The 27,396-nt window shown below is 45.5% G+C and overlaps 2 protein-coding genes across 2 annotated transcripts; one reads left to right on the top strand and one right to left on the bottom strand.

The window, feature by feature from the left end:
- Window positions 1-3,082: 3,082 nt before the first annotated feature.
- On the bottom strand, window positions 3,083-19,503 carry LOC135093464 (uncharacterized). Its single transcript, XM_063992743.1, has 7 exons — window positions 19,394-19,503; window positions 18,175-18,281; window positions 17,646-17,738; window positions 15,734-15,760; window positions 14,163-14,310; window positions 13,708-13,925; window positions 3,083-3,201 (listed from the first exon to the last, which is right to left on the bottom strand). Exons 1-7 carry the CDS (start codon window positions 19,501-19,503, stop codon window positions 3,083-3,085), a joined length of 822 nt encoding a protein of 273 aa, XP_063848813.1.
- LOC135093668 (homeobox protein extradenticle-like) lies at window positions 18,181-27,092 on the top strand. The gene is made up of 2 exons (XM_063993158.1): window positions 18,181-19,707; window positions 26,940-27,092. Exons 1-2 carry the CDS (start codon window positions 19,502-19,504, stop codon window positions 27,019-27,021), a joined length of 288 nt encoding a protein of 95 aa, XP_063849228.1. The 5' UTR covers window positions 18,181-19,501; the 3' UTR covers window positions 27,022-27,092.
- Window positions 27,093-27,396: the final 304 nt, after the last annotated feature.

Here is a 27,396-nt window from a genome sequence, read left to right on the forward strand (position 1 = left end):
AGAGATGGATGGAAAAACAGAAACACAAACACTTAATTAAGAAAAAAAAAAAAAACACGAGTTATTCTGATGGTGCGAGGTACTGTTGAGTGTAGCGGCACATAGATGGCGCGCCAACGCTAGGAATGTAAGGCGGGAAGCAGCAAACAACCCTCTGAATACCCTCACGGTGATAGAATACGCAAGGCAGGTGGCCATTCTTTATTAAACCCACAAAAAACGGGGGGAGGCGGTACCAGTGGCGGGCAGATTGAATGCAGGCCGGACGAGTGTGGCTGAAATTTATTATGAAAAGTATTTGCGAGTGTGTTGTAAAGAGTGTAAAGTGTGTGAGTGAAAAGTATAAAGCCTTCTGAATGCTTTGAGTGTGTGCGTGTGTGTGTTTGTGTGTGTGTGTGTGTGTGTGTGTGTGTGTGTGTGTGTGTGTGTGTGTGTGTTTCTTTTTTTCTGGGGAATTAGTGGCGCGGTTCGAAAAAAAATGTGTGATTGCTCGGATTAATAAGATATGGTCAGGGAAATTTGATTAAAAAAATAGTGTGTGTGTGTGTGTGTGTGTGTGTGTGTGTGTGTGTGTGTGTGTGTAGTGATGTTATGAGGTGTTGTGTTGTGCTTTGAGTGTTGGGAATGGCGATGTGTTTTGAGCCATGCAGTGTGGTCTAAATGTTATGGACGAGATGAATGAAGTGACAGGAAGGGCGTTAGTCTGGGCATTATAACCTTCTCCCTCATTATGTGCGTCCCATTTAAACCTTACTGTGCCTTGAATGTTATGTGCGGCCGTAGCAGTGGACAGGAAGGGCGTTAGTCTAAGTATTAAAATCTTTTCCCTCTTTTTTTGCGTCTTTCTCCCATACATACCTTCCCTACAATGCTTAATGAACCGCACTGCTTCCTTAGTGATTCAAATATAATGAACGACGTTGTGAGTGACGAAAAGCTAATCTATCATAACATTGTTCCTCTTTTCTTACGTCCATGCAAATTTAACAGTGCTTTGATGAACGAGGCTTGTTACAGTGCTTTAAATATTATAGACGATGTAACAAAAAGGGCTGTATTGTATTATAACTCAGTTCCTCTTTTCCTGCGTCTGTTTTCCTCCATGCAAATCTACAATGCTTTTGTGAATGATGCTGCTTCCTTACAGCGCTTTAAATGTTACCAACGACTCTGGCAGTGACGGGGCTAGCTCCTCTGCATGGTGCGTGGTAACAGTGGCGGAAGAGGAGGGAGAGGAGGGCGAGGAGGGGCAGCAGGAGTGGATGAAGGCAGCACGGAGGGTTCGATTATATGGATTACCTGGATGGCAACACCTGGGACTGGCTTATCAATGCAGACTGAAGCGTGTGATCAAAAACTCTCCCTCACAGCTCCCAAGACGCTGGCGGGGCAATTAGCCTGTAATAATCCTTCATCTAGTTAGATTAAATCACCTTCGGAGACCAAAAGGAGAAAGTTAGATTGGTTGTAATGAGAGTGATGGCGCGGCGATTGGGGATAAGGTGAATGCGCGACGAAGACTGACGGGGCAGGAGTTCGAATCCCCTCCAACACCCCCCTAGTCCCCCCACACCCCCTCCTGCTACCCCCATCCAGTGATTCCCTGTGCAGATTACAATTGAGGGGGCCTTCTTGATGATAGGCTGGCTGGAGATCGGTAACAACCACGTAACAAGTTCGTAACAAGCTTCTGGCGATTTCGTAACAGCTCTCCCGTCTTGTTGTCTGTCTGTCTGTCTGTCTGTTAGTTTTTTTTTTTTTATCTGTTTGTTTGTGTGTTTGTGTTTTGTCTTTTCTGCGTTAATAATTAGGAGGCTGTTTCTGATAAGGTGTACTCTCTCTCTCTCTCTCTCTCTCTCTCTCTCTCTCTCTCTCTCTCTCTCTCTCTCTCTCTCTCTCTCTCTCTCTCTCTCTCTTTTACATAATTTCCCGACGTTTTCTTCCTCCAGTCTTTGCATCTTTCGAAATCTATCTCCCTCTTTTTCTTCCATCCCCCATTTTCTTTCTCCTCCTCCTCCTCCATCCTCCTCATCATCATCCTCCTCCTCCTTCTCCTCCTCCTCCTCCTCCTCCTCCTCCTCCTCCTCCTCCTCCTCCTCCTCCTCCTCCTCCTCCTCCTCCACCTCCACCTCCACCTGCCCCACCCACAGCAAAGTAGACATCAAGGTGTTGAATCCCGTACCAATAATTATTTCTCTCCCTCTCCCTCTCTCTCTCTCTCTCTGTCTCTTTCTCTTCCTTGCTTTTATTATTTTTCTATCTTGTATTTTTCGTTGATGATTTTCGTGGAAGTGGCCTCAGCGTCTTCCTCAATTACCCACCTCTCTCCTTTATCATTAGTGGCGCTGTTCCGAGAAGAGATGGATGTCTGTTTTGCTTTTGTGGGGGCTTTTTGTGCTGGGGTGATGGGGGGGAAGGGTGGGGAGAGTGGTCAGGGGTGTAAGGTGAAGGTGGTAGGGGGTAAAGGAGGGTAAGGGGGTGAGGGGTGGTCGGGAGTAGAGGGGTGAAGGGGGGGGTGGGTGAGGGATATAATCTTTATTGTTGTCTCTACCTGTATCTGCACCTGTACTTGGTGAGGAGGGGAGCAGGAGGAGGAGCAGCAGGAGGAGGAGGAGGAGGAGGAGAAGGAGAAGGAGGAGGAGGAGGAGGAGGAGGAGGAGAAGCAGCAGGATTTTCTCACTTATTGGAGAATTATGTTGTCTTGTCCACAAATTGATTTTTTTATTACTTTATTTATCTATTTTCTATTCATTATTTTCTTAATTCATCTATTTATTTATTTATTCATTTATTTCATTTATTCATTTATGTATTTCTTCATGTACTCAATGTATAAATGCATCCGGCAGTAGCATAGTAGTAGTAGTAGTAGTAGTAGTAGTAGTAGTAGTAATAGTAGTAGTAGTAGTAGTAGTAGTAGTAGTAGTAGTAGTAAGAAGAAGAAGAAGAAGAAAATAAACCAATAGCATTATTATTACATTGGTTTATGGGAGTCACGTTATCTCTCTCTCTCTCTCTCTCTCTCTCTCTCTCTCTCTCTCTCTCTCTCTCTCTCTCTCTCTCTCTCTCTCTCTCTCTCTCTCTACTGAAATAAGGTGTTGGTGCCCCGTTGAGTGTGTTCCTGGGGTGTTGTGGGTGTAGTCTGGGTGTGGGAGGTGTGGGAGAACCGAGCCAGGGTATAGCAGTGTGGGAGGGTGTGATCTGTAAGGTGTGGCGATGACTTAGGTAGATAATTGAGGCGTTGTTTGAAATTTCATTCATTTTTACGGTTTATTATTCAGTTAGTCAGTTAGTTATTTGATTTGTCAGTCAGTCAATCAGTATTTCAGTGAGTCATTTATTCAGTCACCTAGTCGGTAAGTCAGTGAATTAGCTGGTGTATCAGCTCAGTGAGTCAATCAGTCAAGCAGTTAGTGGTATAGTCATTCATTCACTCATTCACTCATTCAAGCAGCCCGTAAGTCGCTCATTCATTCATCCACTCACTCATTCAGTCAAGCAGCCCGTAAGTCTCTCATTCATTCATCCACTCACTCATTCAGTCAAACAGCCCGTAAGTCGCTCATTCATTCATTCACACACTCATTCAGTCAAACAGCCCCGTAAGTCACTCATTCATTCATTCACACACTCATTCAGTCAAGCAGTTAGTTCATTCGCTCATTCAGTCAAACAGCCCGTAAGTCGCTCATTCATTCATTCACACACTCATTCAGTCAAACAGCCCGTAAGTCACTCATTCATTCATTCACACACTCATTCAGTCAAGCAGTTAGTTCATTCGCTCATTCAGTCAAACAGCCCGTAAGTCACTCATTCATTCATTCACATACTCATTCAGTCAAGCAGTTAGTTGTATAGTCATTCATTCATTCACTCATTCAGTCAAGCAGCCCGTAAGTCGCTCATTCATTCGCTCACTCACGCCATTCAGTCAGTCAGTTTGTAAGTACCTGAGATAGCCACTCGTTTCACAGCAACCAGTCAGTCAGTCAGTCAGTCAGTCACCCAATCACTCAACTATTTTCATTTATCTGCTTGTTTCCTTGATTTCTTCCCTCCCTTTCCTTCAGTTTTCAGCCAGTCAATCATTTAGTCAGCTTGAATATCAGTACCGGAGTCATTTATAAGTTGTATCCAGTCAGTCACACACGCAGACATCCGGACTCTCAGTAACGCAAGGATCTTAACAGCCAGTCAGTCAAGTGAGTGTAGCAAAATATATTAAATACGAGTAGCACCTCAACATGAACACTGTACCTTGAGTCTCCCAGTGTGTGATGATAATTTAGAAGCGGCGCATTGCTACAGCCGTCAGCTCCGCCTCCTTCACACCATGGCTGACAGAGAATCCTAAACAACAGACCCCACGTTAGAAGGGAAAACGCAAACAAACAGCTAACAAGTCACAATAACAACACACACACACACACACGCACACACACACGCACACGCACATACACGCCCACAATAGACAGGTACCACCCCACGAAACACACTAAAAAGGAAGGAGGAGGAAGAAAAGGAGAAAGAGAAGGAGGAGGAGGAGGAGGAGGAGGAGGAGGAGGAGGAGGAGGAGACTGGGAAAAGCTGATATTATAACAGCAATTTATCTCTCTTACCCAACCACGTAAACTTAAATTGTCGGAAAATACAGAGTGTTAATTTGTTGCGGAGAATTTCATATTTTTGGCCAGAAAATTAAACGGAGCACTTTTGTCGTTTGTTAAGGGAGTTTTGTGGAGTGGTGAGAGGCGGAGGCGGAGGCGGTGGTGGTGGTGGTGGTGGTGGTGGTGGTGGTGGTGGTAGCAGTGGTGGTGGTAGCAGTGGTGGTGGTGATAAGGGGTAGATTTGTCTGCTTTTGCTTCCTCCTTCCTTCCTTCCTTCCTTCCTTCCTTCCTTCCTTCCTTCCTTCCTTCTTGGTGTTTACTTTAGTTTGTTTTATCTCCCTGCTTTGTTTACCTTTTTTTGTCATTTATTTTTTCTTGTTTCTTTCTTATTTTTTAGTCCACTTCATTTCATACTTCTTCTTCTTCTTCTTCTTTTCCTTCTTCATTTTACTCTTCTTTCCTTTCTTATTTTCATTTTCTTGTTTGTTTCCTTTGTTTTTTCATTTTCTTTCTCTCCTTTCTTTCTCCTCATTAGTCTTTTGTTCCTTTTCTTATTTTCCTTGCTTTATTAGTTATTTCCTTTGTTTTTATTTGTTTCCCTCCTTCGTTCTTCCATTTTTTTGTTATCCTTGTTTATTTGTTTATTTGCTTCATCTCCATTTTCTTTTCTTTCTCCTCTTTATCTTCCTTGCATTTCTCCTTCCTTTCATTGCATCTCACGTCTTTGCAGTCTCTCTCTCTCTCTCTCTCTCTCTCTCTCTCTCTCTCTCTCTCTCTCTCTCTCTCTCTCTCTCTCTCTCTCTCTCTCTCTCTCAAGTCTATCTTTCATAAATACACCACGTGATTAGAATTATTAGCATAATAATATATCTTTTGTCCTCCTCCTCCTCCTCCTCCTCCTCCTCCTCCTCCTCCTCCTCCTTTGCTTGCACTCATTCACTACCGCACTCTAGTCCACTATCATCACCAGAGAGAGAGAGAGAGAGAGAGAGAGAGAGAGAGAGAGAGAGAGAGAGAGAGAGTAATGATAACCGAGAAATGTGAACAAGAACTATGAATAAAAACAAGAGAGAGAGAGAGAGAGAGAGAGAGAGAGAGAGAGAGAGAGAGAGAGAGAGAGAGAGAGAGAGAGAGAGAGAGAGTCAAACACAACACGCCATTATACATAACGCCAAAAATCCATTGGTATACGACGCTGGCTGTGCATAATCCCGCCACACATTTTATGCTCGCTTCATGAAAATATTATACATGTTGACTTTACATAATGCCAATCCTCTCGCGGCCATTACTGCAACCACGACCAACGAGGGTGTGTGTGTGTGAGTGTGTGTGTGTGTGTGTGTGTGTGTGTGTGTGTGTGTGTGTGTGTGTGTGTGTGTGTGTGTGTGTGTGTGTGTGTGTGTGTGTGTGTGTGTGTGTGTGTGTGTGTGTGTGTGTGTGTTTTCTCTGTCTGTCTTTATTCCTGAGTTTGATAGAGGAGTAAAGGGAGGTTATTTCTCTCTCTCTCTCTCTCTCTCTCTCTCTCTCTCTCTCTCTCTCTCTCTCTCTCTCTCTCTCTCTCTCTCTCTCTCTCTCTGTCTCTCTCTCTCTCGTTGTTCCTTAGTTTTTTTTTAAATAGATAGATAGCTGGATAGGTAGATAGATTGGTAAATATGCAAGTAGATAATTTAAAGAGAATAAGTGTGTGTGTGTGTGTGTGTGTGATGGTATAGAAGGAGCAATGAATATATTATACTACGTTGCAAATAAATTACTAGATAAAAAAATAAATAAATACAAATTAGAAGAACTTAAACACACCACCACCACCATCACCACCACCACCACCACCACCACCGCCACCACCACCACCACCACCACCACCACCACCACCACCACCACTACCACCATCACCACCACCACTGTCGTTTCCGCCACGCCCTCATCACAGCAACCTACTCCTTTATTACCGCGTCCTCCCCACCCACCACCAGGAGGAGGAGGAGGAGGAGGAGGAGGAGACCCATTAGGAAGAGGGAGAGGAATAAGGCGAAGAAAAAGAACATCGTATATAGAAAGAAATTAATAAATACAAGATGAAAGAACAGTGGAAAGGGAAGAGGAACAAAGAGGAAGAAGGAAGGAGAAGGAAACACAGAGAGAGAATAACAAGAGGCAGGGGAAAATATTGGAAAGTAAAAGACGAACAGGAGGAGGAGGAGAAGAGGAGAATAGAGAACTAGGTAGAGGAAAGAATGGCGAAAGAGGAAGAAAAAGAAAAAAACGAAGAAGAAAGACGAAAAAAGAAGAAAACAGGAAATGCATTAGAAAGAAGAAGAAGAAGGAGAAATGAAAAGGACAGACAAAGAGTAAGAATAACAATAGAAACAGGAAAATGAGAAAAAAAGAAAGAAGACGAAGAAGGATCAACAAAAACAAAACAAAAAAAGCACGAAGATAAACAATAACAAAAAAGAAAAGGAAACGAGAGAAGAACAAGAACAAGAAAGACGAGGAGAACCAACAAAACAAAAAATAAAAGAGAAAGACGCAGAAGAAGAAGAACAAGAAGGAAGACCAACATCAGAAGGAGCAGGAAGAGAAGGAGGACTAGAAGAAGAACCCCGAGAAGGAGGAGGAGGCGGCAGCGGCGGCGGTAGCGTTGGCGGTGGTGGCTGAGGAGAAGCAGGAGGAGGCGGTGGCGGAGGGAGGCGGGAGGCGGGAGGCGAGTAGACGTAACTCTCCTCTCCAGACACTTTCATTTGCGCGGGCCTGGAACAGCGTGTAACACCCCTGGAAAACTCCACTCTGGGCAGTAAATAGCTCCCGTCTTAATGCTGCCCCGAGCCCCCACACACATCCCCGTCAAGCTGCGTGTGTGTGTGTACGTGTGTATGTGTGTGTGTTGGGGGTATACGCACTTCATCTAGTTCTTCTTTGCTTTGTTTTGTTCGGTTCTTTCGTTCGTATTTTTTTCTTTCTCTTTCTCTCTCTTGTGTGGTGTTCTGTCTTCTTGTGTTTTTGTGTTCTTGTGTTACTTCTTCATCTCTTTTGTTTTTTTTGTTTTTTCTTATGTGTGTTCTTCCTTGTTTTGCTTCGTTTTTATTCGTCTTTCCTTCTTTCGCTCTTTCTTTCGTTTCCTCCTTCCGTTTTTTTTTTCCATTCTTCCTTTCGTCTTTCGTTTCGCCTTTCTTTCATTGTCTTTCTTTGCTTTCCTTAGTTTTCTTCTTTCCTTTCATTTTCTTCCCTTTTCCCTCCTTCCTTCGCTTTTCTTTCCCTCCTTTCTTCATTCTTTCCCTTCCTTTCCATACTTTTCCCTCCTTTTCTTCTTCTTTCCTCTGTCCTCTTTTTCCTCCATCTTTCCCTCATTTGCTTGCGTCTTTGCTTGTTTCTTTCCCTCCTTTCTTTTTTCCTTCCTTCTTTCCTTCCTTCCTTCCTTCCTTCCTTCCTTCCTTCCTTCCTTCCTTCCTTCCTTCCTTCCTTTATAATAATTTATCTTCCAATTAGTTTACGTACCTAACCTAACCTAACCTTATGTACCCTGCTTCACCTTGCTTTGTTACGCATTTACACACTCTCTCTCTCTCTCTCTCTCTCTCTCTCTCTCTCTCTCTCTCTCTCTCTCTCTCTCTCTCTCTCTCTCTCTCTCTCTCTCTCTCTCTCAGATACTAGGAAAAATTGAAATAAAGAGTATTTTGGTATTTTGATAGGAGAGAGAGAGAGAGAGAGAGAGAGAGAGAGAGAGAGAGAGAGAGAGAGAGAGAGATGCGGGCGCGTTCTCTAAATATAATTATGGGAAATGAATTAAAGAGTTGTGTCCCATTATTGTTATTATTATTATTATTATTATTATTATTATTATTATTATTTTTATTATTATTATTATTATTATTATTATTATGTCGCTGTATAGACCTATTGTTTTCTTGTTTTTCGTTTTCCATAAGCAAATTATCGGTAACAAAATCTAATAACCTCAAAATTTTTCCCCCTATTTCAGTTTTTCTTCTTTTTTTTCCCTCTTTTTCCCGTTTTCTTTACATATATATATTTTTTTTTAGTTTCCCCTGGCGGACTTAAGAAAAATGGCGGGTGGTGGGGAAGTTAGTAGGTCTTTTCTTTCTTATCCGTCATATTTTATCCTTTCCTTCTCATCTTTTCTTCCCTCACCTTTTTCACCGCCTCTCCTCCTCTTCTTCCTCCTCTTCCTCGTCATCCTTCTTCTCCTCATCTTCTTCATCCTTTTCTCTCTTCCTTCATTCCACCTCAGCGCTTTCGTTTCATATTAGGTTATCCTTTCTCTTCCTCTTCCTCTTCCTTTTCCTTTCCTTCCTCTTTCTGTCCTTCTCCTCTTTCTGTCCTTCTCCTCTCTCTCTCTCTCTCTCTCTCTCTCTCTCTCTCTCTCTCTCTCTCTCTCTCTCTCTCTCTCTCTCTCTCTCTCTCTCTCTCTCTCTCTCTCTCTCTCTCTCTCTCTCTCTCTCTCTCTCTCTCTCTCTCTCCGTCCTCTTCCTCCTCATCTTCGTTTTCATCGTTATTCAAGTTTTTTTTTCTCCTCCTCCTCCTCCTCCTCCTCCTCCTCCTCCTCCTCCTCCTCCTCCTCCTCCTCCTCCTCCTCCTCCTCCTCCTCCATACATTCTCCTTCCCATTCCTTACCTCCCGCGCATCTCCTCCACTTCTCCCTCCCTCCTCCCCTTCCTCTCTCCCCTCTCCATCATCCCCTCCCTCCCTCCCTCCCTCCCTCCCTCCCTATCTCTTCCTTTACCTCTCTTACCATATTCTCCTTTTCACCCCTTTACCCTTCCTCCTCTTCGTCTTCCTTCTGTAGCTCCTCCTCCTCCTCCTCCTCCTCTTGCAAGGCTACTGCAGGTCGTTCTTCCTTTGTGTTCTTTCGTGATGAGAATAATAAGGAAGAAAACAATAAATTAATAAATATGCAAGAAAAAAAGATATTCCTGATCTAAACATTTAAGATAATGATCGCACGCACACACACACACACACACACACACACACACACACACACACACACACACACACACACACACACACACACACACACACACACACACACACACACACACACACACACACACACACACACACACACACACACACACAACAATAAGAAACATTGCAACCAAAACAACTAGTCTAGACACTTAAAGACAACGATCACACACACACACACACACACACACACACACACACACACACACACACACACACACACACACACACACACACACACACACACACACACACACAGCAATACATCACACCACCAGTCACAGATTTATTTCAAACTCCCCGTGTTGGCAATGGCAGAGGCGGGCATGCATTAGCTATGTACATTTATGCATACACACAGGCGGACACGAGCAGTCAGATGCAGCTCGGGCCATCCTGCCATTAGAGGGCGGCGCGGGGTGGTTTGGACAGGTAATGATGGAGAGGGAGCTGTGGGCCCTCGGGTGAGCGCCAATACTCCGTGGTTTGTCTGTGTTCCCTTTTGTTCGTCTTTGTCTGTCTTTAGTCTGTGTGTGGAAGGGTTTTGTTCACCCGTCACCGCTGTGTTGGAAGGTTACTGTTGTTATTACTTGGGTCTTCATGCGTGTGTGTTTTTTTTTCCTCTCACTGGTGTAGATTCCTCGTTGGATTGTCTGTAAGATCATGAAAATTCCTTTGAGAACAGTAATTGCTTATTCATAAACTTGCTTGTATTCATAAAGGCTTTGTTCTCTCCTCAGGGGTGCATTGAAAGGTTGTAAATATTAGTTGGGTTTTCATGTGTGTGTGTGTGTGTGTGTGTGTGTGTGTGTGTGTTTTCTTTTCCTTTTTTTTTTTACTTAAGTGTCACTAGCATTATGAAAACTACTATGAAAACTCTAATAAGTAACTCGTATTGACAACTCGTATTCACAACGGCTTTGCTCTCACCATTACTGTTTTCAGGAGTCACGAATATGACTTGCATGTGTGTCTTCCTCAATGGGTGTAGACTTCTTGTTGAGCTCATGAAAACTCCTTTGAAAACATAACTTCCGAGTTTAAATATCACTACAATCATGAAAGCACTCTTAGAAACCCCAATAACTACCAATGCAACTGAAGAATCATAAATTACTCATAAAAACCTCACTACTTTCCACTTGAACCTATTAAACATATATAAGAATCACGAAAACACCTTTTAAAAAAACTCCAATACCTTCCACGGGGCCTGTAAGACATCAAAGCACTAAAACCACCTTTGAAAACCCAAATACCTTCACTGAATCCATAAACAGCCACTAGAACCACTAAAACCACCTTTGAACCCCAATACCTTGCATCAGAACCACAAAAACCACCCTTGAAAACCCGCACAAACTTCCAATACAGGCTGGTGAGAGAAAGAAGTCGAGATAAGAGGCGGGTGGGCAAATAGACAGGCAGGCAAGCAGGTATAGCTTTCAGAATGCATAGTATGTCTTGGTACCTTACGTGGCTCTCAGTTCTCGGGTCCTCCTGGTCGCTGTTCCTCTGTTCCTCAGTGCGTGATTGCCGGGTGGGTAAGATGGACTGCAGGGCGCCGGGGAGTGAGATGTCAGAGGGCTTTTGATAATGCTTCCCTCTCCCGCGTCTCATTATGTTATTAGTCATGTTAATTACGTGATTTGTGGGAGTCGGGAGCGCTCGAGTGTACTGCCCAGCTCCTCAACCCACTCACCCGCTTGACTTGTGATTCCGGGGTGCTCTCTCTCTCTCTCTCTCTCTCTCTCTCTCTCTCTCTCTCTCTCTCTCTCTCTCTCTCTCTCTCTCTCTCTCTGCATGCCTTTTCTCCTCCACATGCTTCCTACCGCTTTATTCTCTCTCTTAGTACTCTTTCCTCCTCCTCCTCCTCCTCCTCCTCCTCCTCCTCCTCCTCCTCCTCCTCCTCCTCCTTCTCGTTCGTTTACCTTCCTCACCTTTCCTTTCCTTGTATGAACTTCCGTTTCGTATTTTAATGAGCCCATTTCTCTCTCTCTCTCTCTCTCTCTCTCTCTCTCTCTCTCTCTCTCTCTCTCTCTCTCTCTCTCTCTCTCTCTCAGGAACATTATTATGAAATTTTAGTATTCCTGTGGTTTTCTTTCTTTCCTGCTTTCTTCTCTTTGTCATTTTCCTTTTTTTTATTTTTATTTTTTTTTATTTATTTATTTTTTGTCATTGAAAAAATAACGAATGATGTGAAGGAGAAAGCTCAAGGTTCTCTTGTTTATTTAGTTGATTATTGTTATTTTTTTTACTTGTTTTCATTGTATCTTCGTTTTGAGGTTGTTTTGATTGCCTTGAGAGAGAGAGAGAGAGAGAGAGAGAGAGAGAGAGAGAGAGAGAGAGAGAGAGAGAGAGAGAGAGAGAGTCAACAATACACAGACACACTCACACACACACACACACACACACACACCACCTCACTATCACTTTCCGACAATATCCACAACCACCACCACCATCACCACCACCACCACCATCACCATCACCACCACCACCACCACAACCACCAGCACCGTGACGTCAATTGCTTTTGTGGTGTGGAATTTATGTGTGTTAGCGAGACAGTACCGTGTGTGGGGCGACGCCGGCCAGTCCTCGTGTAATTCAGTCCCCAAAGAGAAGAAATAACTGGATTAATGTCATGGCTGTGTGTGTGTGTGTGTGTGTGTGTGTGTGTGTGTGTGTGTGTGTGGAGGGGAGTGTATTTTTTTGTGTTTTTAGAAGGATTTGCTATATATATTTTTTTTGGGGGGCGGGGGAAGGTGTTTTTGGGTTCACTTATTTATTTATTTATTTATTTATTCATTAGTTTATTCAATTATTTATTTATCTGTAGGAGGCATTTTGTTTTTGTGTGGATGTTAATTGAGCTCTTTTTCTTTTTTTTTTCTTTGGGATCCTTTTTTATTGTTTATTTTTAGCTTTTTTAGGAAGATTTATTTTATTGGGCGAGGAAGTGAGGGGAGTGTTTAAAATTTCTGAGAACAGTTTTTCTTTTTTTTTTTTTACTTTTCTTTCTCTCTCTCTCTCTCTCTCTCTCTCTCTCTCTCTCTCTCTCTCTCTCTCTCTCTCTCTCTCTCTCTCTCTCTCTCTCTCTCTCTGTTTTTAAGGGTCCAGCTTGCGAGAACGTCCTGCTTTAGGGGGGGGTGTGCATTTTTGGAGAGGGCAAATATGTATCTTATTGCGGGTTTTCATTTGTTGTTGATGTTGTTGTTGTTGTTGTTGTTGTTGTTGTTGTTGTTGTTGGATAATTTTTCCGTTTGTCAAGCACCCAGAATGTAATTATTTACAAACAGTATATTAAGATTTGTTTTGAAATTAATTGTTTAACAGTTTGCTACTCGGTAAGAACTGTCAATATACTCGTACTAAGATATAAATACGAAGTTCAAAGGAGTATTTTTATTTATTTATTCATATATTTATTTATTTTTCTGTTGGGGACACGATAAGTTGACTTAGTATACACGAGAGGAGAGGATACTGTGTGTGTGTGTGTGTGTGTGTGTGTGTGTGTGTGTGTGTGTGTGTTCCGTGGGGAGTTTTAAGTCTTTTTAATGACGGTGTTAATTTTCCATCATGTTGATAATTCTGAATTGTGTTATTGCTCGCCGCTTCTTTGTTGCCTGTTGCTCCTGTTGCTGCTGCTGATGATGATGATGATGGTGGTGGTGGTGGTGGTGATGTTGTTGTTGTTGTTGTTGTTGTTGTTGTTGTTGTTGTTCATGTTTGTATTCTTGCTCTGCTGGTGTTGTTGTTGTTGTTGTTGTTGTTGTTACTTGGTTTCTTGAATGTGTTACTTAGATACTCATTACTTAAGTGTGTGTTACTTAAACAATAACAGCAAAAAAAAACTACTACTACTACTACTACTACTACTACTACTACTACTACTACTACAACCACCACCACCACCACCACCACCACCACCACACGCAATATATAAAGCTGTTTGTCGTGTTATGAAAATGTAACAGGAAACTGCACCACCACCGCCACCACCACCACCACCAACGCCGCCACTCACCTGCCGGGCCCAGGTGAGTGGCGTGGCCGTAGCTCATTAATAGTCATGTAGTCGCGTCAGAAGGACACGATTTACTGGGGTTGTCCATCTCGCGAGGCGCCGCCCTGCCCGACAAGTGATGCAGGGGTGTTGTGGAGGTCTCTGGGGGGTTGTCGGGGGCTGTCGGGGGTCTGCGAGGGCTCTGGGTGGCTCTAGTGGTCTCTGAGGGGGGACTGTGTAGCTCTGTGGGGGCTCCGCTGGGCTCCGAAGTGGCTGGGGGGTGGCACTCTAAGGGACTCAGGACTGTAGGATCTCTGGGGGGGTGAACATAAAGATACTGGGGAGCATAACAAGTCTCTGGGAAAGTTTAGAAAGGATTAGGAGGAAAATTTTGGGGTCTAAGCGGTGTTGAACGGCCCTGGGGTTCTGCAGGGCTTTTCTTGGGTACTGTAGCAAGTGCCTGGTGTCTCTTTGAGGTTTCCAGCGTTGTGTAATGGTTTCTGGAGGTGATGTGGAAGATTTGCTGGTGGATATGAGGTTGTCTGAGGTACCTGGGACTCTGTGGGTGTTTTTGAGTGTCCCTGGGTGTATCTTGCGGTGTTTTTAGGGTTTTTGGGGTGCGCAGGAGTGTTTCTGTGTCCGGGGTCTGTGGGAAGTTTTTGGGGTTGATGTGGCTGATGTACTGGGGTATATGAGGTTCTGAAAGGTATTTAAAGGTGTTTTGGGGTGTTTTTTGGGTGTGTTTCGGTGTTTATGAAGGTGCTGGTAGTGTCTGGTGGTTTGTGAGACGCCTGAACACATACACACACTCTCTCTCTCTCTCTCTCTCTCTCTCTCTCTCTCTCTCTCTCTCTCTCTCTCTCTCTCTCTCTCTCTCTCTCTCTCAAGGCCTATTCTTCCTTATCAGCGGGGAAAAAAACGAACAATTATACAGGAAGTTGTTAGCAGGCGGCGTTCGGTGATTTATATTCTATTCTTCCTGCGTCGCCCGGCCTGATCTGTGCTTCCCCTGGCTTTGTGTTCTTTATTTATCCCGTTATTAAATCAGTTCATTATGCATTGTTGTATTGTTACGCATTGTTCCCTCGTATTGATGGTGGTGGTGCGTGCGTGTGTATGTGTGTGTGTGTGTGTGTGTGTGTGTGTGTGTGTGTGTGTGTTGTGTTGTGTTGTGTTGTGTTGTGTTGCGCAACGTGTGTTTAAGTGTAGTACAGGTGTGTTGTCTTGGTCGTTTACCTGTAATTAGTTCACGTGGTGTAATGTTATTGGTACAGGTAATTTTATGAGCAGGTGTGTGTGTGTGTGTGTGTGTGTGTGTGTGTGTGTGTGTGTGTGTGTGTGTGTGTGTGTGTGTGTGTGTGTGTGTGTGTGTGTGTGTGTATGTTGTTTATGTGTATATTTATTTATTCGTTTTCTTTGTATGTTTTCTTGCTTTGCCGTGTTTTCATATATTTTTTTTTTGTATTTATCGTGTCTCTTTGTTTCTTTGTCAGTGTCGAGTCATTAGGGAGCTTTAAAAGAAGATTATACAAATTATACTAATTTATGGATGGGGATGAGAGGTGGAAATAATTAAGCATGTTTTATACTCTGAGTGTCACGTGTAGGCCTGGCGGCTTCTCGCACCTCCCTTTATTTTCTCATGTTATGTATGTTCTTTCGTTTAATAAGAACAATAACAATAATAATAACGATAACAATAATAATAATCAACAATCTGAATTAACTTTATTACTACCATCGCAAATTTCTTTTACTACTACTACTACTACTACTACTACTACTACTACTACTACTACTACTACTACTACTACTACTACTACTACTACTACTACTACTACTACTGCTACTACTACTGCTATGTATACTAAAATGCGTACCGCTCCTGCGAAAGAAAACCGCACACACACACACACACACACACACACACACACACACACACACACACACACACACACACACACACACACACACACACATACACACACACACACACACCAATGAATTAAGCGTGAGAAAGTTGACGGTGGACAGGTAAGGTTAGGCATTACCTCTATCCCTCCCCTCCCCCCTCCCCCCATCCCTCCCTCCCCTCCTGTCACCCCCTCACCCTTCCCCACACCTGTCTCCATCACCTCCAGGGGGCGACCTTTGTGGGTGGGGAGGGAAAGGGGAGAGGGGGAATGCGTGAGTACGGACAGAGGGGAGGGGAGGGGAGGGAGGGGAGGGGAGGGGAGGGGAGGGGAGGGGAGGGAGGGAAAATCATTATAAGGGGCTTTTTGGGGGGACAGGAGAAGGGAAGAAGAGAGTGCAATGCCTTCTATTTCACCCCCGTCGACCCACTAGGGTACACACACACACACACACACACACACACACACACACACACACACACACACACACACACACACACACACACACACACACACACACACACACGCTAAATGACTACTCTGCGTAACATTTGTCATATATTTCCTTTCCTCATTCCTCTCTCATCATTCTCTCCTGCTCCATTTTCACTTCTAAGCATTCCTCTCTTCTCTCCTCCTCCTCCTCCTCCTTCTACTCCTTCCTCTTCCTTCGTTTCCTTCCTTTTGGCGTTCCACCTCTATTACAATTAATTTCATCCATTATTTTCCTGTCTTTCTTCTGTTTTTATTTATTGTTTGTATCTCTCCGTCTTTCTTCTGTATTATGCTTTGGATGCTTTCATTCCTGGTTCCTCCTTTCGTTCTCTGCCTCCTACTTCTTCCTCTTCATTCTCTCCATGTCTACCTTTTTTTGCCGATTTTCCTCGTGATTCTTTTTCGTCATTAGATCTTGTGTTTATAATTTTGTTTCTATTTATTTAAGTTCATGTATAGTGTATTTTTAATGTCTTACTATGAATATTAGTGTTAGTGGTATTACCTTGTCGTTATTGCTTTCTTAACTATTTCATCATTTGAATTGGTGGTAGCTTTGAGTTTTGGCATCATCATCATTAAAAGTATTACTCGCCATTACTTATTTCTTAATTTTCTAACTTGTCTTTTTCGTAACTTTTCTTCATTCTTTGTGTAGTGGGTCTCTCTCTCTCTCTCTCTCTCTCTCTCTCTCTCTCTCTCTCTCTCTCTCTCTCTCTCTCTCTCTCTCTCTCTGTCATGCTAATCGCGGCGCGCAGGTCATTACCGGGGTTGTGAGGTACCGTCTCAGCCCCCGGGACGGAAGCACAGTACAACAGGTAATTACCCTTTCAATTAGAGTACAGGTAAGGGTGGGAGGGAGAGTACAGGTGAGAGGGGGTAGGAGGCAGGTATGGGGGATGGGTAGGGAAGCGGAGAGGCAGGGAGAAAGGGAGCGTACAGGTAGGTGAGGGGTGAATATACAGGTAAGGGGAGGTACAGGTAAGAGGTTCACCTGTATTACACCTGTGGTTAAGAATATATGAGTATTTTTGCTTCTGTTTTAAAAAGTCGTAAGAATATATATAGACGAGGAGTGTGTGTGTGTGTGTGTGTGTGTGTGTGTGTGTGTGTGTGTGTGTGTGTGGTACGGTTTTGCTTCATTGTGTTTGTAGTTATTTTTTCTGTTGTTCTACCTTTCTTCCTTCTTCCTCCTTTCTCCTTCGTTTCCTCCTTCCACCTCTCTTCCTTCTTCCATTATAGTTGTCGGATATTCTTCCTTCTTCCTTATGTTATCCTTCCTCTTGGTGTTCCTTGGGTTACGATACTGACATTATCACCATCACCACCATCACCACCATCACCACCACTATCACGACCTTCCTCCCCTTGTCTTCTCACTCACTCAGTCCCTCATTACGCTGCATCATATTTCAGTCCTCCTTCTCAGTACATCAATAACACCCAGCGTTGTATGAAATTGCCTTTGAACATTACAAGTTATTACAAGTTATAACAAGTCACATACGAGCAGGAACGGCCCTTGATATATCCAGTTTACTAATATAAATTGTGTTCTTGCATATCAAACATCCTTCGCCACTCACTCCTCTCAAATGCATAAGCTTAACTTCACTTAACTTATACGTGGCTTGTTCTGGGGCAGTGCTTGGTGGGGTACTTGCTGGGGGTCAGGTGGGTGCAGGTAAGGGCACGATGTGGGTGGGCAGATATGCGTAGCTAGGTGGGTGGGTGGGTGTGGAGGTGGGTGGATGGGCGGGGTACACTCGCTTGGGGCAGGTTCAGATGGTGGGAGGGTGCAGTGAAGTGGGCGGTACCAGGGAACGGTGGAGTGGGTGGAGTGGTGTTTAGATGGGCGGGATGTGTGTGGTGTGGAATGGGTGGCGCTATGGTTGGGTTGTGGGCGGGACGGAATGGGTGGCGTGGTGGGCGGGATGGAATGGGTGGCGTGGTGGGCGGCGTCCGGCGGGCAGGTAGGTCGTTCTCCTGGGCAGGGTGGCTGTCAGGTAACACACAGACACACAGACACACACAGGTGGCCACGGGGCCCAAACAGGGTCAGGCGTGGGAGGGAAACAGGTGGAAGTTGTATATAAAAAATAACAACTCTGTCATAAAGTTGATAGTTGAATCATGTTTATTATTCATCTTTTACTCAGGTCGTAATCACGCGCGGCGGCCTGCTCCTGTCCCTCCTCCCGCGGGCCGCCCTCGCCGCCACGCTCTGGAGGTTCGCAGGAGCCACCTGGGTCGCCCGTGTTACTGTGTCACGGCGGACATTCATGTGACGCCTCGGATTGGCACATGATAAACAAACTTAGGCAACCGCAGTAACTTAGATTGATTTATGATTGCGTGGCTCCTCCTCCTGCTGGCGGGAAGGGAGTGCTGAATGTCCCCAAACACCGCCCCCACGCCCGCTGGCAGCGTGGTCCGCGCCCCTGACGGCGTGGACGGCGTGTATCTGTGCATTCTGTCATAAAACTTGAGGGGGAACTCGGCAGGTCTTTCTCTTACAGTACTGGGCACGAGATTTGTTATGGTACAAAACGCACCTCTGGCAGCGGCGAGGCTCGTTCAGGAGTGACGTAAATCACCCTGAGCCGCCTAATCCTTGTGGCGGGATGCTCGTGGCCACTCCCGGGTCCGGTCTTCGAGGGCCCTGCACGGCGGCAGACCTTGATCTGCACGGCGATACTCACGTCTAGATACGTGCAAAGGGCGGCGAGGGGCGTCCAGGGAAAGAAATGGCCGGAGGTGTAAAGTTAGCAATGTGATGCTGAGAGCGATCTCCCGCGCAGACTCCCCCACACAAAGGCCAGCATGTAAACAAAGACCTTATTTCAGCTTCCTCGCTTTACCCGAGAAATTCCTCTTGCAAAAACTTGAATTATGTCACACTGAGTTGATTTCAAGTGGAAATGAGGGACTTGTGAGTCTGTTGTCAGCTGGATGGCGAGTTTTTTGTCGGCATCCCATTCTCATATTGATCGTGGCGGGCGCGGAGGCTGGCTTGGCCCGTCAGGTTATGGTTTTATGCGAGTGAGACGGCCCCAGTGATTGGCGGTCGGGGCGTTTTCTCTCTGTTAATGGCATACTCACTCCGAAAAGGTGCTGTTTTGTGGTATTCATTCGAGTCCACGCGTTATTTCTTGTCGTTGAGCAAACAGCCATAAAAATCTGAATAATCGTGTGCGGTGGAGGTGTGTGGAGCGGCGGCGGACATGCGTTAGTGGTGTAGTGAGGACAGTGGTGGAGGGCTGGTGCGCGCGACAGCGGGAGCCTCGCCTCCGTCAGTCGCTGCTGGCCTGTTGGCTGTGACGGTGGTGTGTGTGGTGCGCTCCTACTCACTCCTCCACTCGCGCTGGACTGACCCTGGTGCTGCTTGTGGCGCCACCGTGGTATACGGGCCGCTGCGGCTGTACCTGCTGCTGCTGAGTGTTTGTGTTGTGTGGTGGTGTGAAGTGATAGTGGCGGCCAGCATGGAAGATCAGTCGCGGGGCATGATGCACCCCACATCTCAAACGGGCATGCTCATGCCCCAGCACTATGGCATGGGCGGAGGCTCGGTGGATCCTGGCCAAGGCACTACCACGCCGGACAATGAAGGCCGCAAGCAGGACATTAACACCATCCTGGAGCAGATCATGAACATCACGGACCAGTCGCTAGATGAGGCACAGGCCAGGTGTGTACCCGCGCCTGTTATTTTGGGCTGCGGCGGCGCGGCAGCCAGGCGGCCACTGCCGGGCTGCCCTGCTGCCCTGCCCCGCGCCTCCCCGCCGCGGCGCTCGCCGGGGGTGGCACACGCTTGCGTTTAGTCAGAAACGGAGTAGGAAACTTAGGAACCCCGGCAGCGAGCGGGACCCCGGCGGTGTGTTTCCCGCCGGGGCGGTGGTGAAGGCCGTTGACTCGCTTGGTGGCCCGGGTGGCCGCGGGGCCCTGCCGCGGGCCGGGGCCAGGCTGGGGCCGCGGGGGACCCAGGCACCCAGGAACACGTGAGGAGCTTTGTTATGCGGCAATGGCGGCGGTATCGATGTGCGGGCCGCCATGGCAGACCTTGACGGCGTGTGTATGTATGTGCGTGTGTGAATTCTGCCGCAAATGGCCGGCACACTCACACACACACACACACACACACACACACACAGACACAGACACACACACACACACACACACACACACGGACAAAGAGCGACACATCACAAAAGAAAAAAGAAAAAAAAATTATATAAAGTTAAACTGAACGGAAGATTGAGTTGAGCGTGACGGCCGTCGTATCGCGTAACGCGGTGACGGCGTGACGGGAGGCGGGTGGTTACGTCACGCCGGAACACTATGGGCTGCAGCACACGCTTGCAGGCTTGCAGGCACCGGGCGGAGCGTCACGCCACCGCCAGTATAACACAAATGTTGCCGTACATTACGCTGCTAATCTAAATACATACGCTTGTTAAAATATTGCAGTAGACTTGTCTTGTTAGTAAAATGAACTGTATTTATTTATCATGAAAATACGCAGCGGTTGCCTTTGTTCAGAATAATCGCCGGGAAATAATACGCCGCAGGGCTCCGAGGTGTTGTCGTGACGCGGGCTCAGTGTTTACCGCAAATTTACAGTTGGTATAAATGAGGTGAATTTCCTGTCGGTGGCGCATCGAGAGGAGCCATCAAGTGTTCCCGCGGCCAAGGCGAGGAAGCCCGGCAGACGAGGAGGGAGGGGACCATTGACAAAACACACCAAAGGACACGATCATTTCCCTGTGACTCCCGCGCGGATCCTGTCACCGTAAAAACGACAACAAAAAAATAGTGACACGAAATAAATTACGCGAAATATAAAAATAGCACAATATTGCCCCGGGAAAAGTGAAAACCGAGGAAAAGAATTAAAGCGTATTTGATTTAAGTTTAGTAATATAACAAGTGAGTTATGGACGTGGGTTTTGCTTCATTACGCTGTTGGGAGTGAGGCGGCGGTGGCGGCGGCGGCGACGGCAGACTGAGCGGCGGCCGGCGGTGTAAACTCTTGCCGGAAACCCCGCATAAAGGCGCTAACCCTGCTACATGTGTGTGTGTGTGTGTGTGTGTGTGTGTGTGTGTGTGTGTGTGTGTGTGTGTGTGTGTGTGTGTGGCCGTGCGTGCATACCTGAGAGGAATGCACGCACTCACATACATACACATAAGCACGCGCGCTCACACACACAAACACAAGCACACGAACTTACTCCGTGTTACCTGCGCGGCGATGAAAATGATATACCCAGGTGTCTTTATTTTCTTGAAGGTAGATTTACGAGGCGGGAGGACGAGGCCGGGACGTGTGGTGAAGGTCGTGTCGCCTCGTCATTATTTACATCGCTGGCGGGGAGCAAACGTTCAGTGTAGTAACTCTTGGTCTTGGCTTCCCTGAGGTGGCGGGCCCGCGCTGGAAATATTTGTGGGGCGCGAGTCACAGGCCAGATTACAGCTGTTGCCGGAATTTTTACGATAAACAGGTTTTCTCTCGTGGTTTCATTTATCATCGCAAGACCCGAGAGAGGAAGAAGCGTCAACACGTTCTCCTCTCCCTCAGTAATGACCCGGTGGTCGGAGGGAAGGATGAAGCATTTGCCAGATAGTCAGGGATTGTTCAAACTTACGCCCCTAACTTACCGATTCGAATTTACGCCTTCCTACCGATACTGTAAACACCACGTGACTTACGCACCCTCGCCACAGTGTAAATACAAGCTCGGGAAGGGTAATTGTGCTGGAAATTGTATAGTTATCTGGGTATTATTATTATTTTTTGTATTTACGTTTCTGAGTTGAGAATTCAGACTTATACCTTCCTTGCGATATTGCAAACCACATGATATTTCAACACGGGGATGTAAATGTACGCTAAAAAATACGTAGATGTGTTAGGAATTTTATAGTTAGCGGGGGTAGTTTTTGGATGAGTTTGTGAAGTATGTAGTGGCGAGATAGCGGCGGTGAGCGGTGAGCGAGACCCGGCGCCGCTGCATGGAGTGTGTTCAGGTGAGACAGATGCCGCTCACCTGGCCAGCTCCTGACGGTGGTGCGGCAGGCGTGAAATTCGACGCAGGCACTGAAGTGAACACTCACGCTGCGATCATAATAACACTGATAGTAGTAGTAGTAGTAGTGACGATAATAATAATCTAAAAATCACGGAAGTATAACGTGAAATTTTGGAAGAAACTCACGTACGTAACATTTGCGATAACTCAATAAGCTGATTGCTTCAAATAACAACACTACTTGTAATAATAGTAATAGCAATACATTTTTCACCTCCCGCCGCATTTAACTGCCGCATCCATCACCACAAAACCGCAACCAAAGCACCGGGAGTCCAAACGGCGGCGCACGAAGGAGGCGGCGAAGGAGGGAGAGAGAGACACTGGGGCCTCAAATAACACCATATCGAGGGAGGGAGCTGGCGAAGGAGCGTAATGGCATGGTAATGGCTATGGGGAGGCTGTGGGAGGCGTACGGGAAGGGGGGGCGGCAGATGGAGTGGACATCGAGATATATCCTGTGGCCTTGACAACATCACCAACCCGTTACCTGGCCACCGGAAGTAATTAGCGATGGCTCCAATAAAAAGATGAGGTAGAGGCGAAGACCGAAGACTAAGAGAGCGGGAGAGGTAGGAAAAAAAATATGTAATTCAAATATAACTGGAGGAAAAGTATATAGTAGTGAAGGTGGAGGTAAAATTGGCTATCAGTGGAAATGAGGAGGAGTAACTAGAGATATATATATACACGCTACTAATGGGAATGTACGTGGTTCCTTGTTTTAAATTGACTGCGCCACTAAAAATACCCCAGCCTAGAATTTCCTGCATTACGACCGCGGCATTAAGAGCCATTTTACATCATTCCGCTGCCGTCCGTCGTACTTGGCGTGGGCTTAAACGCGCTACGCTCCGCCGCCGCGACTCCCTCCTTCGGCATTACCTAACCACTTAAAACCACCGCCGCCGCGCAGGTTAGTTCCAGCAGGTGTTATTGTGAGGCGTCGCTCCACTCTGTAATTCAGGAGATGTTAGACTCACTAGCTGACTGTGCAGGGAGAGACAGAAAGAGGGAGAGGGAGAGAGGCGAAGAAAAAAAGTTAATGTAAAAAAAAAAAATCTGGTTTAAGTGTAATGTTCTTGTCTAGTGTGTCCAGAATTTCGACTCCCGCTGCCTGAGTGACCTTGAGGGTTTTCGGAGGTTGTTCGAGCCGGACTCGATTCCCCGCGTCCTCCGTATCGGTAATCGGTGATATTTTTTATCGGAATACAAATTAGATACACAGCGGCTGGTGTCAGAATGCGCCTACTGCTGGGGCCAGGAATGGGGAGCAGCAGGATAAGGAAAAGTGCGTGTGTAGGAGTGCTGGAAAGGCGAGGTTGTGTCTGACGGTGTGTGCGTGCGTGTAGGAGTGTTAGAAAGTCGGTGTTGTATCTGTCCTCCGTGTGTGTGTGTGTGTGTGTGTGTGTGTGTTTTGTATGATTTGTTAGCCGCACGATCGCCTTGTTTAACACCGGACGCCGTTTTCTTCATGATAGCGTGATGCATGACCCGCCGCTCACCACGGACTCAACTCGGCCCAGCTCGCTTCCGTGCTGGGGTAGCGGGAGCTCAGTAACAAACCACACTCACTCCTGCTGTCTTCACCGCCTTCCCTCACTCAATGCCTCTGATGAACTGAGTCTTACGAAACCTAATGTAACCTAACCTACCACACTCTTTCCTACTGTCTTTACCGTTTTCTCTCACTCAAGTCGACTGATAAATTGATGAACTGAGTGTTGCTAAACCCAGCCTAAAGCGCCACACTCACTCCCACTGCCCGCACCGCTTTCCTTCAATCAAGTCCTCAGATAAACTAAGTCATATAAAAATTAACTTTACTCACCACGCTCTCTCCCACTCTCTTTACCGCCTTTCCTCACTCGAATCGTCTGATAAACTGGCAATCTTAAATAAACCTAACCTGATCTAAGCTAACCTAACTTAACCTAACCTAACCTAGCGCACCACACACCACACTACACACTACACGCTCAGTTCACCACTTTCCCGTACTCAAATTCCAATGAACTTTGTTACTCCATACACTGCGTCACGGCTTCCTCCGCTCATGTAAACACCTACCTACAGACTTTACGAAACTCAATGACTCCCTCCTCCATCCGCCCCCTCCACCCCTTCGTCAGCATTCCAGGCCGCCTTACACTGGCAATAGATGGACTGAGATCAGGTGGGGGGAGTTAGGATTAAGGGCAAACTTTACAAAGGAAGTGATTGCGGTTTGTTTCCCGACTTGTGCCCGCCTCTGTACCGCGGCGTTTAGTTTAATTTCTTCCCGGATATTACAGAAGGGTTGTACGTTTCATATCCTCGGAGTGAACGGATTTAAAAGTGTATAATTCAGTGATCCGCGAGTTGTGTCTTTATTTACTCCTGAAGCGGATGGCTGCAAGAAGTTTAGTAATTGTTGGTAGTGAGTGGGTGAAGGAAAGCGTCTGGTGTGTTTCAGTGGCGGGTGTTTCCTTCTGTTCGTGATCAGCGCTTTATACTTTACGAGGGATCTAAATCATCTCAGGGGAATTCATTTGTAAAGCGTCAAAGTAAAAGTTGTAATAAAAGACAGTAAATGAGTGGTGGGGTGTGGTCTGGAAATCTTTAAATCTATTGAAATTTGCGTTTTTCGTCAGTACTACATCCTGTTCTGATAATGCAGCGGTGAGGTTAATATTGTTATAGTTAGTATTATTTTTCTTCCTCCTCGTCTCTAGTAGATAAGATTATGGAAGGGCATTTTTGGTCTGTTTTTTTTTCGTTCAAGACAGCGATGGTTGTGTTTTGCGGTTATTGCACGAGGAATTTATAAAGGATTTGCATTATTTCCCGGGTTTTAGTATCAATATATTTTTCTTTTGATTATCTCCGCGTTGATAATCTCACCCTTTGTAGCTTTATGTCCATTATTATTATTTTTACGTAATTTTAAACCACAGTAATACCGCGGCTTTTGATTCTCCGTTAGTACAGGGATGCCTCGACCTGCTGGAGCTGAAATAAACAGGTTGAAGACGCGCAAGTGAACAACAACACCACTCAGGAGAACATGAACTTGGATTGATATTATTTAGAGTTTTCAGTAAGCGATACTATAAGAAAAACAATAAAAAAAAAATAAAGTTATACTGTTGCACAAAATAACACGAGCTTGGATTTATTATTTTGCTATTTTTTTTTTTTTTGTGGGGAAGATCAGTAAATTGGCCCATAGAAATATTATTGCCAGTCAGGACAAGGAAGATGTATCAGGATTAAGGACACGTGAGAGGCGAGACTGAATGGAAGTGAAGGGGAATGAACTAAGTGAAGGAAGAGGCAGAGAAGTGTATGGCTGGCGTAGTAAGGACAGCGATGAATAATACCACCAGTAAGGACAAGTACACTTTATCAGGAGTAGGGACATGTGAGGAGAGGAAACAGAGAACCAGAGATGAACGGGGAGAAGCAAAGGTAATATTAGAGTAGACAGGCAGAGATTGAGCAGTATGAATTGTATGGTAAGGACAGCGAGAAATATTACTGCCAATAAGGAGGACTAAAACACATGACTAAGGACATTGATGAGAGGAAAGACAAAGCACCAGAGTTGAAGGGAAGTGTCTAAGGTGGGGGGAAGAATCAGGCAGAGAGAGTTATATGGGTGGAATAATGTGGACAACGAGAAATATTACTGACTACCTGAGTTGAACGGGAAGGATGTAAATGCCTTGCCACACATGATTGCCGAGTGTAATAAAGCCAGTTTCAGTCTCATATTTATTCGCGAGCTTACCAACAAGGGAAGCGTTTGGGTTGGATAGCTTACAAAAAGACTGGAATTGTCCCTATTGTCTTACCATTTCTCTTTTTGGTACGCTCCCAAACAAAAAGCAGAGGCCAAAGTTGACTGGAACCTGATCACGACTGAAGTACTTTAGTTGGCTAGCTAACGAACGAAAAAGGGAGACTGCAACTGGTCTGTATGTGAGTAGAGAATTCGTGGGCACTAATCATGTAGACACACCTTCTTTGCTACAGTAGGTTAACAACGAAACAAAACTCCAATTGACCCACGCTCGTCAGGGAAGCTAGTTGAAGAAGTCCGGTAGTTTCCTGTCCACCACACGCCCTCTGATGGTGGCGGAAGAGGCAGGTTTGGTACGGACAGCGAGACAGAACAGCTGGACATTGCAAAGGCCAGGATAGGAAGGTGTGGCCAGGTCAAGGTCTAGAAGCACGGCACTTGGATAGGTAGTGTAGCAATGATGATATAACTGTAGCAGCGATGACCTGTGTTGAGGTGGTCGTCACACTAGGGACTGTAATGAGTAGGTAAATGTCATCCAGGTATAATAATCAGTGGGCCTTTTCTTATTGTTTGTAGGCCTTTGCTGGCGCCTCTCCTACATTAAAAAAGGGAAGATAAATAAATACAAAATGAAAATGAATTATACTCTACTAATATGATATACTACAGAAGGCTAGATAAATTTGATTCATATATTTTTTTTGGATTTTTGATAAGGAATAAGTAAAATCACCCATATGCTTTCCGTGAGCCCAGTAATGTGTGGAGTAGAAGGAAGATGCGTTTTTTTCTTTTTTTTTCCTTTTCATCTTGGTTATCCTGAGTTGCTGTTAATGCTTGAGTCATGAGTTGTCTTCACTGCCTTGTCTTCTGAATATGTATTAGTTGTAGAATGTTCCCTTAGCTAATCTCACGTTCTCTTCATAAAGGAAACAAATTAATGCCACCAGTCTGAACAAGAAGACAGTATTAACTTTGTCTTGAGTAAATGGATTTAAGTATTCCACATGTCCTTAATCTAACCTGACCTTTTCTCTCTCTCTTCAGGAAACACACGTTAAACTGTCATCGGATGAAGCCAGCTCTCTTCAGCGTCCTCTGTGAAATCAAGGAAAAAACAGGTACGTGACTAGAGAGTGTATGGCGGGGACTCTTGCTTACTCACACTGTCTCTCTCCTCGCCCCTTTCCTTCCGGGCTGAACGAAATAAACGAGAATAATTTTGCAAGTTGGTGAGCGTCCCATGTTAGGTGTGACGCACGGACAGGTGACTCGCTTAGGTATTAATGAACTTAACGCTGATTTTACTACAGGTGTCAAGAAACGAACTAAGACATTGGTGTTTAGTGGTGACGGTGGATTGAAGCGTGGAGTAGAGGTGGTTATGTACTGTGGTGGATGTAGGTGGAGATATGGTGTGAATGCAAGTGGATGAGATGAAGTTCAGGATGTTTAGTATTTGTGTAGGTGGAAGTGGAGTTGTCAGATAGTCCTTGAGATCTTT

This window comes from Scylla paramamosain, chromosome 43 (genome assembly GCF_035594125.1).
Source record: "Scylla paramamosain isolate STU-SP2022 chromosome 43, ASM3559412v1, whole genome shotgun sequence".
In the NCBI taxonomy this organism is placed as follows: domain Eukaryota; kingdom Metazoa; phylum Arthropoda; class Malacostraca; order Decapoda; family Portunidae; genus Scylla; species Scylla paramamosain.

Coding starts and splice junctions, on each gene's coding strand:
- LOC135093668 (XM_063993158.1), top strand. CDS start 19,502: ATGGAAGATCAGTCGCGGGGCATGATGCACCCCACATCTCAAACGGGC. Junction 19,708..26,939: donor CTAGATGAGGCACAGGCCAG/GTGTGTACCCGC, acceptor CTCTCTCTTCAG/GAAACACACGTTAAACTGTC.
- LOC135093464 (XM_063992743.1), bottom strand. CDS start 19,503: ATGCTGGCCGCCACTATCACTTCACACCACCACACAACACAAACACTC. Junction 14,311..15,733: donor CCTGGAGGTGATGGAGACAG/GTGTGGGGAAGG, acceptor AATACCTTTCAG/AACCTCATATACCCCAGTAC. Junction 3,202..13,707: donor TCGCGAGATGGACAACCCCA/GTAAATCGTGTC, acceptor CACACCTTACAG/ATCACACCCTCCCACACTGC.